The following is a 19,673-nucleotide window of genomic DNA, read 5'->3' as shown; positions in this document are numbered from 1 at the left end:
GCCAGAATAAATACGTATGATGATGATTGTTAATAAGATAGAGTGGTTGTGTAGGCCTACTATATTAGTTTCGAAAGCATCGTGTTTTGTCGTCATTGTTCTGATTTTATTGCTACAAAACAAGAAACGTGAGAGACATTCACTTTTATTGATTATTTAATGAATGTTGATCCTCGATCAGAAACCAATAGGCAAAGAGTCAAAACGGACGCATTGTACCAGGAGATGTAACATATTGATTCATCAAGTTTATCATCACCATGTGTGTAGCTCTAGCCTACATAGTATAGCCTACACACAAAATGAATTGATGATATTGGGCCCATTGTGAAATAAAGTGGTTGTACTATACAACAGAGAAAACACAATATTTATTTCAGATACAAAACACACGTACAAATTGCAGTAAAAAAAAATATATATATAATTCACCAATCCATATACTATACACATTTTATGCTAACTCATATTAACACTGTAGTTTTGACCTGAGTGACTACAATTTAGAGTTGTAAGTAAAATATCATAACTAAAAAATGTGTCAGATTTGTGAACTTATTGTTCCATTAAAGGGGAAGTCCATAGATTTCAGTGAGGGAGTATCTTTTCTTCTTCTTCTTCTTCTGATGGCTACATTGGGCTTTACTACACAAATTGCATGTGAAGCTATCAGCAGTGGTGTTGCATTGTGGGTAAAAAAAAATAGGGGAATATAAAAGGTGATGTTTATAGTTAGAGTTGCATTGAAACCGTTTAGGAATATGAAAGGAGTGCTAAACACTTACAAAGGTTAATATGTGTAAAGGAGTATGTGGATTATAACCCTTCATTATTAAAAATTAATAGGGTTAAAGACTAATGTGCTAACAACAACAGGAAAGGAGTTCCGGAGTCACCAAGAGTGTAAACTTTTGTAAATATTTGGCAAATAATAAAAATGTGTCTCTGTTGTCGCACATTTGGAAATTTCATTGATGACATCAAACACCTTACTTTGCTGCATGTCTACAAAGTGTTACTAATTACTGTCAAACACTGGGATTTTCCTCCATCATCAGCTTCTCATTTCCTTCCTCAACATTCCTGGTTGGTCTCTCCTGTCCCACGGAGATGACCCGTTTGCAGAGCGTGAGCACCGGCCTGTATGGCTGAGCCTGACGCAGGTCTTTGGATGATCTTGTCATGTTTTTGGCATCCTACATCGGATTTAGGAAAACAAGTTGTAGCCACATGTAAATCACATATAGTGAACATATATAATAATAGTTACTTTACTTGAAACAGTTTTGAATTCACTTACCCTGTACAGTGAGACCAAAATGAATGCTGGGATGCAAATCAGCGTACCGAGAAGTATGAGAACCAACACTACCTTGTACCCAGTGCGGAGTGCATCATTAGATATCAGGAACTCAGTCACAGTCAAAGCTGACTGTCCAAGATGCATCACCATGAGCTAGAAGAAAGGAAACAGTCTAGTTAAAGGGATAGTTCACCCTAGAATGATATTTCGCTCATTATCTACTCACCCTCATGTTGACTAAGGGCTGGAAGAATTCTCGGAGTCCACCGTCCCTTCTCTGAGTTACAGGGGGTCTTGGCGTAGCAGTGCATTTCAATGCCACGGTAGCAAAGGGACACCAGAGCTCTTCGTAAAAAAACACACACAAAAAAACATCCAAATACCTCCATGATGCTCGTATGTAATGTCCGTCTTGTGCTGAAGCCCCAAATTGCGTAATTGTCCCGAAAAAAATTAAATAAGTCCACATTCCAAGCATGTTTGTAGCATTAGCTCCCAGTGTCTGTTGTCCGGTCTTCCGCTGTCAGCGCGCATGCGCAAGGTTCGCACTGAGACCGACTCGAGTCTCAGTCGGTCTCAGTATCAGTGCGAACCAGTGCACAAGACGGACATTACATACGAGCATCATGGAGGTATTTGGATGTTTTTGTGTGTGTGTTTTTTTACGAAGAGCTCTGGTGTCCCTTTGCTACCGTGGCATTGAAATGCACTGCTACGCCAAGACCCCCTGTAACTCAGAGAAGGGACGGTGGGCTCTGAAAATTCTTCCAGCCGTTAGTCAACATGAGGGTGAGTAGATAATGAGCGAAATATCATTCTAGGGTGAACTATCCCTTTAAAGAAAACAAGGAGGACAGGCCACTGACAGTTATATGCACCTATGCAAATGGTATACGTGACTATATACAATCCTGAAGTGTGTGGCTAAAACATACAAAAATACCAGTATGCTCCTTTATCTGACACCTATTAAGAATACTTTCTGTTCTGAAGCTGAGGAATAATTACCGATATGGCAAAAATGAAATATGTTAAACACAGCAAAGATGAAAGGTCTGAGAGAGGGAAACAGTGCGACGTAAAGATAAGAAGGGCAGCAAAAGATCTGTGCTTTGACATAATGTGAAGAAAATGATGATTAGAAATGAAAACATGAGGAAGTAGGTCATTAAAGCAGAGAGCTGGAAAGATGGAGACACAAGGTGAGAAGAGCCAAGTGACAGAGATGTGACCCAGGTGTGAGGCCTCACCCAGCAGACGACTGGTATGATGAACATCCAGCAGTACTTCAGCACGGGGAACGGCTTGTACCCGATCATGTCCTCGATGTTGTCATAGAAACGATCTGCACCTGCAGAGCAGTCCCGGACAGGAGGCGTTAGTCAATCAAAAGAGGACAAAACTGTTCTGTTTTTACTGGGACTACAATCAAATGAGATTCATTTGCATTTTATTTTCAACTTGCTTTATGCTTCTTAACACTTCCACTCCATGTTTACTGTTACTTTTACTACTTTCTTTTAACAGATATTGTTACTTTCACAATGACCTACTGTAACTTCCTGTCACACTGTGCCTGTGATGTGTTTTAATACACAATGAGAGCTGGGAGCAGGAGGGGAGGGAGGAAGAGCAACCAGCGAATAAAACAAATATAAAAAAGAGGAACTGAAGAAAGAAACATGTTAAAAAAAACATGGGACTGATGAAGTATGTGACCTGACTGATGGAACAACATCCACAACTTAATTTTTGTACGAACCTGTTTAGGAAATGCAAATACAACTCCATGAAGGAGACAGAAATCGACCCTGAAAACTAACCACAAGTTTGTGGACGAGGATAAGTGAGTGGCCTCGTTTAAATTTAGTAGAAGACACATCCTCACACCTCACACAGACTCAGCTTGAGGAGGCAGGGCGGGCCAACGAGTGGCTAAACAACTCAAACTGGGAGGAGGAAGCAGATGCGGAAAGCGATCGATATCTCACTCGTCTGGACTCTTGTGTGGAAATGAGAATGCACCTGTCTATGTCAGAGAAACGGAATATATACACATCGCCAGGCTGTTTGTAAGAAATGTATAATAATTATAGCTTCCACAAGTGATACACAGAGAGGAACTCTCCACCCACGTGATGTAATTTAGCCAGTAAATGTGCTGATAATGAAGGTGTAGGAAGTGCTGAGAGCTAAGGAGATCCATCGGACTTAAAGCAGAAGTAAGTGGTCCGGTCGTTTTCGCTAATGCTGCGTTCCAGGCAGGCTTTTGAAATCGTAAATTACAGCTTCAAGTCACAACTTACGACTTTGTAGCGTTCCAGGCAACCCACTCGTGTTTTTCCGACCTGTTTTACCGGTGAAAGTCACTATAACGGCCACTCGTAACTTCTGACCCGTGAACTCGTACCAGATCGAACTGGTACCACTTCACGGTCGGAAAAATACGAGTTTCCTTGAACGCACCATAACAGTCCTCGTCCCTACGTCGCCACATTCACGGCGTTCCTTGGCTGCACACACAGCCCTGCATGCCGTTCTCTCTCCTCATTGGATAAAAGCTGTAGGATACGATAAATGTTTTCTCTTCGGCTCAGAGCGGAGCAGAGGGACTGTTTGGACTGTTTCAGTCCAAACACTCTATGTAAGTGATTGCTGTCGGAAGATATAACTATTTACTGTAAGACTTATATTAACACAAATATATCACTTACTTCTGCTTTAATGTTGGAAGAAGACGTACATGGATGTGAAAGATTAATATCTGTAGCACATGTGATAGATGGAGCCAGTAGGCAGAGCACTGATCCCTCTGATTTAGGATAAACTCGGCTCAGGCGAAGCACTGAATGAATCATGCTGGTAAAATACTAGTAATAGTCAAAAAAATTGTCTACTGTCTACTGTCTACTAAATTTACAGAAGTTTTTATCCACAAGCTTTCAGGCTCCTGAATCAGAACATGCCATGAGCATCTCCCTATCTTTTTAACTCTTTTGCCCTCTGCACTTTATGCCCTTTGGTTTGCACTTGAGCTGCTTTTTAAACTTGGATGTTTTTATACTGAAATGCCTACTTGCTGCTGCTATTGTTATATTATCGAATGTTATTTATATTTACAATTTCTTTTAATATGTTTTTATATGAGGGACAGCACAGTCTGGGGGGTGTAGTCAGGACTTCATTTCACTGCTTGTTGTAAGTGTACACTTTGACTTTGCATGTGACAAATAAAGAATCTTGAATCTTGAATCTACAGAGCTCAGTGGGAATCAAACAAATGGTATATAACACCGCACAATGTGTTGCTTGAGTCAGACCTGGTTTTTTTCCCAAGTCTTTGCGCAAAGTCTGGACAAGTATGAGCGAGGCGTTAGGCCTCTCACCTAATATTTGGTAATAAGAATCATATCAAAAATAATAAAGAAAGCTTTTGTTGCTCACAAATGTTCAATTCCCAATGTGTTTCAAATTAAAGCAGAAGTAAGTGATATATTTGTGTTAATATAAGTCTTAAAGCAGATATCAGTGGAATGTTTTTGTTAATATAAGTCCTAAATAGTCCTATTTTCCGTCAGCAATCACTTACATGAAGTATTTCAGCCTAAACACGAGTCTCTCCGTCACTCTGCTCTGCTGTAACCCGAGGAGAAAATTTTCCTTGTGGGATACAAGTGTTATCCAATGAGGAGAGAGAACGGCATGAAGGGCTGTGTGTGCAGCCAAGGGATGCGCGTGAATGTGGTGACGTAGCACGAGGACCAATTGATGCCTGACAAGGGCGGGGGCTGCTGACTCATGGTGCGTTCAAAGAAACTCGTACTTTGTGTTTTTCCTTCCTGTGAAGTCATACCAGTTCGATCTGGTACGAGTTCACGGGTCGGAAGTTACGAGTGGCCGTTATAGGGAACTTTCACAGACAACAGGATGGTAAAAACACGAGCTACGGGTTACCTGGAACGCTACCAAGTCGTAGTTGTGACTTGAAGCTGTAACTTACGGTTTCAAAAGCCTGCCTTGAACGCAGCATTAGCCGAAACGGCCGTGCCGCTGTTATCTGCTTTAAATAGTTATATCTTCCGACAGCAATCACTTACATAGAGTGTTTGGACCGAAACACGGGTCTGTCAGTCCCTCTGCTCTGCTCTGAGACGAAGAGAAAACATTTATCGTATCCTACAGTTTTTATCCAATGAGGAGAGAGAACGGCATGCAGGGCTGTGTGTGCAGCCAAGGAACGCCGTGAATGTGGTGACGTAGGGACGAGGACTGTTATGGTGCGTTCAAGGAAAGTCGTATTTTTCCGACCGTGAAGTGGTACCAGTTCGATCTGGTACGAGTTCACGGGTCGGAAGTTACGAGTGGCCGTTATAGTGACTTTCACCGGTAAAACAGGTCGGAAAAACACGAGTGGGTTGCCTGGAACGCTACAAAGTCGTAAGTTGTGACTTGAAGCTGTAATTTACGATTTCAAAAGCCTGCCTGGAACGCAGCATTAGCGAAAACGACCGGACCACTTACTTCTGCTCTAATTTGAAATCATTGCATCTGTAAATTAACAGACTCTAAATATTCTCAAACAAAATCTGATGCAGAGTCTTGTTTACTTCCTTCCGTTCCTTTTTGTGCTGTTAGAAGAGCTGTTTTACTCAAGATGAAAATGAAATGTAGATTTCAAAGTTGTTCTTTTTTTAATCTGAAGCTTTCTGACAGATAAGATTAAAGTAATACAGGTACAGATTAGTTGAAGGAACAAATGCTGCAGTCCAAGTAAGATGAGGAAATATTATAGAGCTCATTTTGGCATCTGAATGTTGCGCACTGCTGATTGTGCTGATAGTGTAAGGATAATAAACTAAAAGTTATCACAGATCACTGGCATCAGAGTTATACCTTATTAGAAGAGTCAATCAGATATTTAGAAGCAAGTCGTTTTCAGGCTTTTTGAGGTTAGTAAATCACTTTGGTGTTGGTCCAAAGGCATGACTTACCATAGACCCAGGAAATGATGACAGCCTCAAGACCGATGATGACATAGGTAATTATGCTGCAATGATAAGTCAGTAGAACGAGGTGAAGCCCCCCCTGAAACATGAGCAGAAAAAACATGTAGAACAAAGGTCAGTCAGAATGAGAGGAGGAACTGTACAGTAACCTTAACTTTGGTTACATAACCAGCTTGTTACACTTTTATAATTATATCACTTGTTTTTACTTTACATTAGTGATGAGTGGCAGCCCCAGCAGGAAGGAAACGACAGCAATGACCAGGACCAGTATCTCTCTGCCCAGAGGCCTCCTCAGGTAACGTGGGAACAGGTCTGTAATGGATGTGGCCAGACTGTCCATGTACAGACACTGTGTGGGCGCAGAGCGGGAGATTACCGTCTTTGTGCAGTAACTAGAATGTGACCTTGATTTGTTCTGTGCTGTATGATATTGCCAACAGTACCTGATTGTCTAGTTTCAAGAGGAAGAGCATGGTGAAGAAGAGAATAGCCCAAAAAGATGAGCCAGGCAGCATTGACATAATCCTGGGGAAAGCTATGTAGAGCAGCCCAAACGCTGTAGAAAGTACATGAATACATTTATTCATGGGTAAAACAAACAAATTCACAATAGAAAATCAAAAACAACAGACAGAAAGAAATAAACATATTTTTTGTGGAAGATGATTGACTTTTTTCTCATCATACTTATCATATGCTGACCTCTCAAGACTTTTTTTCTCTTAATATTATTAATTAATTTGATAACTTGCAACGTTAAAAAAAAAAACACTTTACTTTGTTTTATGGAAGGTCTACATTATTTATCCTCATGTTACTTGCCACAGTAACTGAAACACTTTCAGATTTACGTATTTTAGGACAAGATGCCATCTTGTGGACATCGGTGGTTGTTGTCCATACTGCCCTCATTCACAGCAACAAAAATAATAAACTGATAAAAAACAACTAATTTAGGATTCTTTAATGCCTACATTTATTGCATGACCTCGAGAGTGAAGGCTAAATAATAAGGAGGGAGACTTACCATTTCCACGAAAACCTTCGTACATGTCTGATTCCAGCTGCTCAGCCAAGAATCCCAACATTGCGAACACAACCATACAAGCAAAAAAAATGTTGACGGCAATCAGAGAAGATAGTATCCAACAATCCCTGCAACAGAACAACAAGACGAGGTCGAAGAAGACAAAAATGAAAGACATGCACATTTGATAAAATTGAGAGAGTAACATGTCTGTGAGTAAGGGCACTGACCTGTAGCAGTCGTTTTTGTATTTGTTGTAGCTTCCTAGTGTAGTCAGTACTCCCATGGACAGAAAGTGGGAGGAGACCACCTCATGCACTGCACTAATCCAAAGCTAGAGAAGGAATGAGAATGAGAAACTTTATTTGTATTTGTAAACTACATATGAGAGTTTCCTTGAAAGTTCATATTGTTGAAATAATCCGGTCCATATGCTTCTCATCAACCATTTGTCAGCTGAATGTATGCGTACATGTTTGTGTGTATGTGTGTTTTTTTCTGTTTTTGTTTGTGTTGTATTTACAAGAATGTGCCCTGTGTGTGTATGGGGGAGGGGTTGTGGTCCTGGTGCTGGCACCATGTGGTTAACATTAGAAACACCATGGTGGCGTGAGCTGGCAAAACTCCAGATGAACATACTGGTGCATGAACGGCTCTGAGTGACTCACACTGGACAAAGAGGAAACTCTTGTGTCCTTTATCTGTCCTCTTTGCTTCCCTGCATACATGCAGGTGCAACATATACATATACATATACATATACATATACATATACATATACATATACATATACAGTAAAAGAATCCAGATGTTGGCTGGAGTTCCTTCGTGATTTCCTGTGCAGTTTGAGCAGACTTAAGCAACACTCATTAAAAACAGGTCCTTCTCTTTTTTAAGAGCATCTAGTATTGCATAACTCTTGTCCAATAACTGCTTTCATCTGTTTTCAGCCTTACGCCAAAATGTATTCTTTGTTTTCCCATTTGTGTTTTTCCATGAGTACTGTGTATGGTTCCCACAGTGGGGTGGTTCATAGCTGTTTCACAGATGCAACACATCAATGTTTGATAGGAGGAGTCCCATTTTGCCTTCTAACAAAAGAAAAGGCGAATACAAAATGGATCTTGGTTGTTTTTTCTTGTTAAAGGTAGGAGACCTTTTTCTGGAGTGTTTTTACTGTACTGCTGGAATTCCTCTTCACACCCTGATTGCAACCAATTAGTAAATGCTTTTTCACAAAAATGAAAAATGTGAGTCACTTGTGGAACGGACAATCCTGTAAAAACACCATCCAATCATGTTGAACGTGGATGGATTGTGATCTATCATCTATAAAACTGCCAACTTCCAAATTCTATGAACCAAATAAAATGTTGCTGCTTCATTAGGCTACGTAACGTAGCTGGCAATTCCCCATACTGCTCTGTGGCCAGTCTGTCACCTGTGCATGCATTCAGAGCATTCGTGTACACTTGTGGAACGCGCACCTTCAGCGCTGCAGAAACCTATTTTCAGACTTTACCCAGCAAAAAGAAATACTATTTTCCGCTAATTCAAGAATTCAAGACAATCTGCCTTATTACCCTACAAAATTATGTGCGGCAAGTTTTAAAACTTCTCAGCGTGTTAAATGTCATGTGTGGCGTGTGAGCGTGAGAACTTTTTGAAATGTGTAAGAGCCCTGGGCTGCACTGTGTATGCAAAGCAAAGCAAACAGTTCATGAAGACATTAATTTCTTACTGAGATATTAGACAAATCCTTGTAAAAATCGGTGAAGAAATATATCAGGCCACCTGCAGCTCCTGGGAGCGACACTCCGCGGAAGAAGAGGATGACCAGTAGCACATAAGGTAATGTGGCTGTCATGTACACCAACTACAACCATAAAAATGCACACAAACATTTTTTTTACAGTTTAAAATGCATTTACAATACACATGTCTGTAGAAGCTGCAAGTAAAATTGTCATGGCTAATGTTTTAGTACACTCTTGCCAATGCCATATCAAGCAAATACAGAGTAATCTTGTGATTCAGGTCTCTGCTTAAAGAGACACAATTACATTGAGTGCACTGTCAATTTATTTTGTTTCATTTACCAAAACAAAGAAGAGAAATTAAGCTTCAGACAGCAGACTGTGCATTGAGGGACTGCAACCAAATGTCCTGTATCCTAAAACAATACTCACCTTTCCTGTGATTCTGATTCCCTTCCATGTGCAGAAGTAACATATAACCCAGGCAAGCAGGAGACACAGAGCCAGGTCCCAGTGCACATTACCCAGGGACCCGTCATCTGACTCTCTTAACACACGTTTACTGTGAGACAGAGATACATTAACACACATACACAAACATAATTGTCTGCAAATAACAAGTAGGACTTCTGACTATAGCCTCCATATACAACAAAAGTGAAAAAAAAACAGTTTACTTTGGATGGCTTCAGTTACTTTTATTTAAAAAAATGCAGGGAAAAGAGCTGACATTTCTTTCCATGATGTAGCACAGATGCATATAGCAAGTGATCTCCTCTCACACCAAATCAGGGGATTATCATATGGAAAGCTGTTTCAGCTGTGTCAATGCTTTTCTTATGTTTAAAGATGTTGGGTGTGTCTGTGGATGTGTTTTGTGTGTTACTTACTACCAGTACTCCCATTCTGGACTCTCACCCCTGCTCACGACGACATTTCTGGAAAAATTACAGGCAGGTAAGTAAAGTGACTACTACCAATATTTATTATCTATTATTAAAGCAGAAGTAAGCGATCCGGTCGTTTTGGCTAATGCTGCGTTCCAGGCAGGCTTTTGAAACCGTAAATTACAGCTTCAAGTCACGACTTACGACTTTGAACCCGTGAACTCGTACCAGATTGAACTGGTACGACTTCACAGGTCGGAAAAACACGAGTTACGGGCTGCCTTGAACGCACCATAACGTCTTGTCAGCCGATGGAGTTAGCAGCCCCCGCCCTCGTCATGGATCTATTGGTCCTCGTCCCTACGCCACCACATTCAGGCGCATCCCTTGGCTGCACACACAGCCCTTCATGCTGTTCTCTCTCCTCATTGGATAAAACTTGTAGGATACGAGAAAAGTTTTCTCCTCGGCTCAGAGCAGAGCAGAGGGACTGACAGACCCGTGTTTCGGTCCAAACACTCTATGTAAGTGATTGCTGTCGGAACTATTTAAGACTTATATTAACACAAAAATATTGCTTACTTCTGCTTTAATGTTATCTTCAGACAGATTAAGGCTAGCTGATTCCGTGTGTTTAATCTTTGTGCTAAATGTGCAGGTGGGTGTAAATATGTGCTTTTCACCCCTAAACTGCCCTAAGGTAATGGAGCAACTACTAATTAGTTATCACAGAAACAGATGTAAGATCCCCCTCGTCTGAAAACATAAAAGCAGAGGTGTGTCCTGAAGCTGCTAAACCTGTGGAAGCTTAGGACAACCATGTATTTCTTAATATTCTTTTAATGTGTCACGTGCGTCAATATGATGAATCCCCGCTATGAGTTCAGTGTGTGCGACAAAAATTAGAGACAGTTTACCAGGTACACCACAATAATAAAGATGTAACTTGCCCATAATCAGAGGATGAATCCTCATAGGAGAAGTTTCTTGGAATTGAAGAGTTGTGACATAATTCTATAAGAAAGAAGAAAGAGAGATAAAGATGAGATTGATGGTGCACATTCAAAAATACTAAAATGTGAAGGAAGATTTGTCTTTGTTTCCTATGAAACAAGATTGAGGAAGTGTGTGTGTGTGTGTGTGTTTGTGAAATTCCATACAGCTAATAAGACACAGATGTGCCTTACCGGTGTTCCACTTGTTCCCGCATGTGGACCAAGGCAGAGGGCTTCGAAATGAGTTACCAAGGTAGAAGATAATCCATGAGAGCACCACTATAGAGTAGATGTTGGTTATTGTCACAATCACTTGGGATACAATCCCAACCCCTGCAGAACACAGAAAGTTTTCACATAGTTAGTGAAAGTTTCTCACTGCTGTCTTATCCTGTTATGCAACAACTCCACTGGGCTGGACTACACTGTATGTGTATACATACAGTTACATATTATTTGGTTTGACATGACAGGTTTTACGGTTACTACACAAAAAAAACACCATAACATACCAACTATCAAGGAGAAGTGCAGTTTTATACAACCTGGACCTTATTTCTGGCATAAAATATGGTCGTTTACCCACTTGTATTACTGTGGTGTCTTTAGAAGTCCTTCAGATAATATTTAGATCCATTCGAGAGTCATGTATATCCATATAGTGGGAGTGATCGGGGCACTGAACTGCAGCCTCTAAATAACACATTATTTGCCGCGAAACTCGTTCATTTCACTAATATTTTGTTATGTTTCATTGTGTATGTTACGTATCTTTGTCTCCAAAAGAAAGAATGGATCTAAATATCGTCCGAAAGACTCCTAATGACACCAAAGTTATATGGGTGAGTAAACAACCGTATTTAAAAAAAACGGCCCTTCTCCTTTAAATGTTCCCTGCTTTGACTAACCATTTATTTAAATTGAGCTTTGTTTGAAATGTAGATAATGGGGAAAATTAGCCTGCAAGTACAAGTTCAAGTTCAGGTTCAAGTTCAAGTTTAACTTTATTAAATCCGGTCGTTTTGGCTAACTTCCTGTCAGCCGATGGAGTTAGCAGTCCCCGCCCTCGTCCCTATGTCACCACATTCATGCGCATCCCTTGGCTGCACACACAGAGAGGACTGCCCCTTTATGCCGTTCTCTCTCCTCAGTGGATAAAGGTTGTAGGATACAGGGAAAGTTTTCTCCTCGGCTTACAGCAGAGCAGAGTGACTGACAGACCCGAGTTTCAGACCAAACACTCTATATAAGTGATTGCTGTCGGAAGATATAACTATTTAAGACTTATATTAACACAAACATTCCACTTACTTCTGCTTTAAAACCCTGCTCCTAAACATCCATTTGGAATGACTCTTAAAGGGATAGTTCAACATTTTGGCAAATTGGCCCATTGCCATAATCGCTATAGTCATAGCAGTAGGTTTGTTACCTTTAATTGCCGGTGTAAGCTATTTTTAGAACGGCGGAACGCAGCCGTGAGCTGCTCAGAGCTACGCTACGGAGGCTAATGGGATTTCTTGGTTTCCCTCATCAAATACACAATCCAACAACTCCAAAACACACAAGATGTGACCTGCACATTCACCACGCTATGAGATAATAACAGAACGTTACGAGACAGAGTCGTTTTAGAGGGAAATTGATGCAAAACAGCTGATGTGCGTTGCCTTCAGGGACAGTTTTTCAGCAAGCAGTCTCTGTATTTACCTCTAAAACAACTCTGTCTCGTAACGTTCCATTATTATCTCATAGCGTGGTGAATGTGCAGGTCACATCTTGTCCACGAGAGTGTTTTTGGATTGTGTATTTGATGAGTTTGATGAGAGAAACCATGAAATCCCATTAGCCTCCCTAGTGTAGCTCTGAGCAGCTCACGGCTCTGCTCCGCCGTTCTATAAATAGTTTACACTGACAAATAAAGGTAACGAACCTACTGCTATGACTATAGCGATTATGGCAATGGGCCAATTTGCCAAAATGTTGAACTATTCCTTTAACAGTTTAGTAAAAAAGCCTTTATGTGCTACTATTTACATTTTTTTTAGGTATATTTTTGGGGGCTTTTTTGCCTTTAATGCACAGGACAGTTGAGAGAGAGAGACAGGAAATGGGAGGCAGAGAGGGGGGGAATGACATGCAGGATAGGGCCGCTCGACGCAGGATTCGAACCAGGGCCGCCTGCAGTGAGGACTGTAGCCTCAACACATGGGGTGGGTGCTCTACCAACTGAGCTACCAACTATTTACACATTTTAAGAATTTCCAATTCAACAAACAACCCAAGCCTTTTTTGTTTTACCCTGAAACATGGGGCAGATCTTCCTCCAGGTGGTGACTGCACCCTCACTCGTGTACTGACCCAATGCTGTCTCCAGGAAGAGCATGGGCATGCCAATGAAGAAGAGGCAGACGCAGTAAGCATACAAAAACTGAACTGAAAAGAGATGTAAAGCAGGGGGTTACTATACAAGCATGAACTGACAGTTCCTAAAAACATAGGCTGCAAAGAAACAAACTTCTCCATAGTCGAGGATTATTGAGAAAACTGATCATGTAACTAGCTGCAAGTGGAATAACAGAGATCAAACTGACAGATTTACAGCTTTGAGTGTCCTCTTCGTCTTTTCACCTAACAGTGTTCTATTTCTTATGCATTTGTATATGACATGTATTATGTTGCACAACATATATTAACAGGCTTTGCTGCATTGGAAAAACAAGTATAAACAAACTCATAGTCAGGCACAGACAGATTTTCAGGCTGTCTGCCAAACCCATCCCGCCAACAAAAGGTCACAAATGCCCGCAACCAGTCCCTCACCTCCTCCAAATATGAGAGAGTAAGTGGCAAATCTGGCTATTTGTGGCATGTCAAAGAGAAATCCAATCATCGAAAAAATAAACTCCTTTTTGTTGGCCCACTTCTCCCTTGGACGGACCCCTTCATCTGGCTCCACATTCCTATCTGAGTCTCCTTCGACAGTTTCCCTACCCATGGTCTCTCAGTCGGTTCCCTGCACATAGAAGACATCTGCGTGAAATGCAAACCTGTTTTCATGTGCTCTTCTCAGACACACATGGAACAAAAGTCTTCACAATTGTATTGACAGTTCTTGTATTCACATAACAGCTCACACTGGCTTGTATTCAAGTCTCTGGTTCACCAAAAGAAAGAGAAAGTGACACTCTATGATCAAATGTCAAAATGCAATAATGACTTCAAAGACATGCTGTATATTGAAGAAGAAAAAACACTGAAAAACATAATCTGAGCCAATCATATTATTCTAACCACTTGAAACATTAAGGGTTCAAGTTTACTCACCGGCAGATTTTTCCGTGCACAGCTGTCTGAGAGAAGTTGAGGAAAAGACTTAATGTATACAAGGGAGTGGCCTAAAAAGGTATGCCTGCGACAGTCTTTTTCTTTTTTCCCCCACCCACCACAGGACTACGTTCAAAGTTGTGGGAGACAGCTGGCATTTAAGCAAAAAGGAATTACAACATCCTGCTGGCATGTAACCAAAAAGAAAATGTAATGAAAATGAAAAACTAATCTATTGAGAAACAAAAAAAAAAACAAGTCTAGTCAGGATCAAACAATCTTGAGGTTGTCACGGTTTGTCTCCTGTTAATGTCTTGTTTAATGGACTTGGACGCCTCCATGGAAACGGCTCTCTGAACGCTATGCAATTCCACATGATGTCGTCACGTGTCTCCGGTAAAAATGATATCTCCATGTAGTCTACTTGCCAACAATGAGTACCCGGAAATGTTGAGTACTCCAAAGTTTTATGTTAGAAATAGATAGTATGGGTCCCCAGTACCTATTCAGAAACTGCCGGATGCTAACTTATATATATTGGACAATTAGCATAATTGACGCAATTAGCATAAATTAGCATAATTGCCTATATGGCAATATTTCAACAAAATTGACTTGGCTGATCTGGGCAATATTGGAGATGTTTTAGGGGTTATTGATGATGCTGAATCCATTTCTGACATTTTCAAAATTCAAAATGGCTGTCTAAACCGGAAGTGACCAGATTTTGATCCATCAAAATCGGCCCACTGGCGGTTAAAGTCTGGTTACTTCCGGTTTAGACAGCCATTTTGAATTTTGAAAATGTCAGAAATGGATTCAGCATCATCAATAACCCCTAAAACCACTCCAATATTGCCCAGATCAGCCAAGTCAATTTTGTTGAAATATTGCCCATAGCCTATAGGCAATTATGCTAATTTATGCTAATTATGTCTGTTATAAATGCTAATTGCCCAATATATATAAGTTAGCATCCGGCAGTTTCTGAATACTGGGGACCCATACTACATATTTCTAACATAAAACTTTGGGGTACTCAACATTTCCGGGCCCTATGGGCTGGCAAGTAGACTAATGGCCACTTCACGACTCACGAGAGCACAGACGAACACGCACGTAGGAACCATAGTTAGGAACACATGGAGAAACACTGAGGATAAACGCAGACGAACCACCAAACTCCGAGGTAAAGTACAAGAGGGAGAAACGAGACACAGGCAGGGGAATCAAACAAAGGTGAGACCAGTGAGACACATGAGGAGTGAGAGCGCAGGAAGACTAGAGTAGCCTACCTATAGAGAGAAAAAACTGAACCATTGCAGTGAACGGAGGTGGCGCCACTCTCTCTCTATAGCAGGGGTCTCAAACTCCCGGCCCGCGGGCCACTTCCGGCCCGCGGCCCCCCTACATCCGGCCCGCATCTTGACATAAAAAGTAAATTTAATTGTCAAAAAATAAATAAAATTATTTATTTTATTTTTATTTTTATTTGTTTGTTTTCCACAATTACAAGAATAATTTTGCGTGCAATTTAAATTAAAAAAAAAAACCCCAATAATAAATAAATAAATAGAACGGGAAGTGCTGGCGACATGAAAGAGAAGCGCAGAAGAAGAAAAGGTAAATAGTAGGAGAAGAAGAAGCAGAAGATGTCGCTCTCCAAACGTAAGAGAAAAGTGGATGACGAACACAGACAATTCCAAGAAAGATGGACATTACAGTATTTTTTTGTTGAGTTCGGTGGAAATGCCATCTGTCTGATATGTAAAGAGAAACTTGCCGTTCATAAGGAATATAATCTCAAGCGACATTACGCGACTAAACACGGAGAGCAGTATGAGAAATACAGCGGAGATGACAGGAAAAGGCGAGCCGAGCAGCTTCAAAGAGGACTGTTATCCCAGCAAGAAGTTTTCCACAAAGCTGCTAAGGAAAGCGATGCTGCTGTCCAGGCAAGTTACGTGGTCAGTGAATTGATCGCCAAGGCGGGAAAGCCATTCACCGAGGGGCCGTTTCTGAAGGACTGCATGCTACGAGTTGTTGATATTCTGTGTCCCGAAAAGAAAAGCCTGTTTAACAACATGTCGCTGTCGGCAAACACTGTGGCAGAGCGGATTAATGGACTTTCTGATAATATCTATGAACAGTTACGTGACAAAGCAAAAAGTTTCACTGCATTCTCTGTGGCACTTGATGAAAGTACTGACGCAACGGACAATGCTCAGCTTGCAATATTCATCAGAGGTGTGGATGACAGGTTTGAGGTGACAGAAGAGTTGCTCAGTGTGTGTCCGATGCACGGCCACACTAAAGCGAAAGATATATTTCAGCAACTGTGTGACGCGATGGAGCGGCTTGGTCTGCCGTGGAACAGGCTGGTGGGCATTACAACCGACGGTGCGCCGTCCATGACCGGCAAAAAAAATGGACTGGTTGCGCTGGTTCAGAGAAAGTTAGCGGAGGAAAAATCTGACCCAGCGATCGCGCTGCATTGCATTATACATCAGCACGCGCTGTGCAGCAAATGCTTGAAATTTGAACATGTCATGTCTGTCGTCGTGAAATGTGTGAATTACATCAGGTCCAGAGGATTGCAACACCGCCAGTTCCGTGCCTTTTTGGAAGAAATCGAAGCCTCGTATGGTGATGTACTGTATTTTACTGAGGTGCGGTGGCTCAGCAGGGGGAACGTGCTGAAGAGATTTTTTGAGCTAAGAGCTGAGGTAAAAACATTCATGGAAGATGGCAGACTGGATGTTCCTGAACTAGATGATCCAAAATGGATAATGGATTTGGCATTCCTTGTGGATGTAACACAACAACTAAACATCCTGAACTTAAAGCTGCAGGGTCCTGGTCAGCTCATCACAACAGCCTATGAGAGCGTGAAGGCCTTCTGCACAAAACTGAGACTGTGGAAAACTCAACTGTCTGCAAAAAACCTGTGCCATTTTGCTGCATGCAGATCTTTGGCAGAAGAGGGAACAGTATTCAGTGGTGATCAATATGTCTCTGCTATTGAAAACCTGCAGCAAGAGTTTGATGAGCGATTTGCTGATTTCAAGGCTCACTGTGACACTTTCCAGCTGTTTGCAGACCCCTTCTCAGCTGATGTGGAGAGTGTCCCCAGCAAGTTGCAAACTGAACTCATTGACTTACAGTGCAGCAGTGAACTGAAAACTAAATTCAGAGAGGCACAGGGAAAAGCAGACAAGACTGGTGAGTTCCTCAGAGAGCTGCCTCCTTCATTCCCAGAGCTGTCGAGAGTTTTCAGTCGTGTTATGTGCCTTTTTGGGAGCACATATGTGTGTGAGAAGCTGTTCTCTACAATGAACTTTAATAAAAGCAAGTACAGGACAAGGCTTACAGATGCTCATCTTGAGGCTGTACTCAGAGTTTCAACTGCAACGTCCATCAGAGTAAATACAGCTCAGCTATGTGGACAGAAGCGCTGCCAGGTATCTGGCAAGAAATAAAGCGCAAATGGACTCAGAAGTGTGTGGTGAGTTGAGTGAAATGTTAAAATTGGTTTATTGAAGGTAAAAATTGCACTAACTGTTAAAATGTGCAAAGCTGGAGTTCTTTTTTGTGTTGTTATTTAATATGAAGATGAATGAACATAAGTGCTGTCAGTTCATGAAAGGCTTTGATTAGTTATTTAAGAATGAGGCCAAAAACATTTGCACTTACTGTGAATTTAATAGTTTTGTAATATTATCATATAATATTTGAAAATAAACCCCGTTTTCTGAAATATTTGTGATTTTTTTTTATACTTGTCTCGAACAAGTGGCCCCCCACTGAGATGGCAGTGCCAGCAGTGGCCCCCAGCTCATTTGAGTTTGAGACCCCTGCTCTATAGGAAGACAAAGACACTTAACTTCAAAATGAAACAGGACATAAACAGGAAACAAGAGACAAACCATGCCAGAATAAATACGTATGATGATGATTGTTAATAAGATAGAGTGGTTGTGTAGGCCTACTGTATTAGTTTCGAAAGCATCGTGTTTTGTCGTCATTGTTCTGATTTTATTGCTACAAAACAGGAAACGTGAGAGACATTCACTTTTATTGATTATTTAATGAATGTTGATCCTCGATCAGAAACCAATAGGCAAAGAGTCAAAACGGACGCATTGTACCAGGAGATGTAACATATTGATTCATCAAGTTTATCATCACCATGTGTGCTCTAGCCTACATAGTATAGCCTACACACAAAATGAATTGATGATATTGGGCCCATTGTGAAATGAAGTGGTTGTACTATACAACAGAGAAAACACAATATTTATTTCAGATACAAAACACACGTACAAATTGCAGTAAAAAAAAATATATATAATTCACCAATCCATATACTATACACATTTTATGCTAACTCATATTAACACTGTAGTTTTGACCTGAGTGACTACAATTTAGAGTTGTAAGTAAAATATCATAACTAAAAAATGTGTCAGATTTGTGAACTTATTGTTCCATTAAAGGGGAAGTCCATAGATTTCAGTGAGGGAGTATCTTTTCTTCTTCTTCTTCTGATGGCTACATTGGGCTTTACTACACAAATTGCATGTGAAGCTATCGGCAGTGGTGTTGCATTGTGGGTAAAAAAAATAGGGGAATATAAAAGGTGATGTTTATAGTTAGAGTTGCATTGAAACCGTTTAGGAATATGAAAGGAGTGCTAAACACTTAGAGGTTTAAGGAGAAAGCCCACTCCTTTGAGGACAGCAATGTCCAAATCCTAGACAGAGAGGACAGATGGTTTGAAAGAGGAGTTAAAGTAGCCATTTTTGTAAAAGTAGAGAAACCATCCCTCAACAGGGGAGGTGGCCTCAGACACCACCTATCTCCAATTTACAATGCTGCCCTTTCATCCCTTCCCAGGAGATTCAACAATCTAGCCTCAAAGAACAACTACTGTTCACAAGTGGCAAGTGACTCCAACGACTGTCGTTATAACAAAATAGGGCACTAACGAAGTCGAAACCAACTTTCCATCAAAGGCAGTCATTTAAACGACTGTCATTGGCACTTGGAGCACAAAAGGGAACCAGTGACATCATCACCCTTGTGAACGCCCACACAAGAGGTTAAATAGTGAGTCTCCACACCAGATAGTTGGACCAGTCCCAGCCTGGTCAGATGCGTACATGAACTGATGAAGCCTCTTGGATGAGAGGTGAAACGTCTTCCTAGACAAACAACTAAGTCCAGTTGCTTTCGATTTAACCTCCTTTGAAATACTATGACCTGGGCAAATGAGAATATGCACCGGTTTATGTGTAAAGGAGTATGTGGATTATAACCCTTCATTATTAAAAATTAATAGGGTTAAAGACTAATGTGCTAACAACAA

At 40.9% G+C, this 19,673-nt stretch overlaps 1 protein-coding gene across 1 annotated transcript; it reads right to left on the bottom strand.

The window, feature by feature from the left end:
• Nucleotides 1-425: 425 nt before the first annotated feature.
• Nucleotides 426-14,336, bottom strand: LOC311006551 (sodium- and chloride-dependent GABA transporter 2-like). The gene is made up of 15 exons (XM_083999397.1): nt 14,306-14,336; nt 13,802-13,994; nt 13,280-13,414; nt 11,171-11,311; nt 10,934-10,997; nt 9,529-9,658; nt 9,081-9,215; nt 7,570-7,673; nt 7,340-7,467; nt 6,756-6,868; nt 6,524-6,661; nt 6,295-6,388; nt 2,554-2,654; nt 1,301-1,456; nt 426-1,196 (listed from the first exon to the last, which is right to left on the bottom strand). Exons 2-15 carry the CDS (start codon nt 13,974-13,976, stop codon nt 1,029-1,031), a joined length of 1,782 nt encoding a protein of 593 aa, XP_083855523.1. The 5' UTR covers nt 13,977-13,994; nt 14,306-14,336; the 3' UTR covers nt 426-1,028.
• Between the last annotated feature and the right edge of the window lie 5,337 nt (nt 14,337-19,673).

Source organism: Trachurus trachurus (genome assembly GCF_905171665.1).
Source record: "Trachurus trachurus genome assembly, chromosome: 23".
NCBI classification, from domain to species: Eukaryota; Metazoa; Chordata; class Actinopteri; order Carangiformes; family Carangidae; genus Trachurus; species Trachurus trachurus.
Note: the sequence above shows the minus strand (reverse complement) of the source record. Positions and strands in the feature narration are given on the sequence as shown.

Bases quoted from the DNA above. Each gene is read 5' to 3' on its own strand.
- LOC311006551 (XM_083999397.1), bottom strand. From the start codon at position 13,976: ATGGGTAGGGAAACTGTCGAAGGAGACTCAGATAGGAATGTGGAGCCA. The intron at 6,869-7,339 runs GTAAGTCTCCCT...TACTTTCTACAG, and splicing joins CGAAGGTTTTCGTGGAAATG to CGTTTGGGCTGCTCTACATA. The intron at 6,389-6,523 runs GTAAAGTAAAAA...CTCATGTTTCAG, and splicing joins GGCTGCCACTCATCACTAAT to GGGGGGCTTCACCTCGTTCT.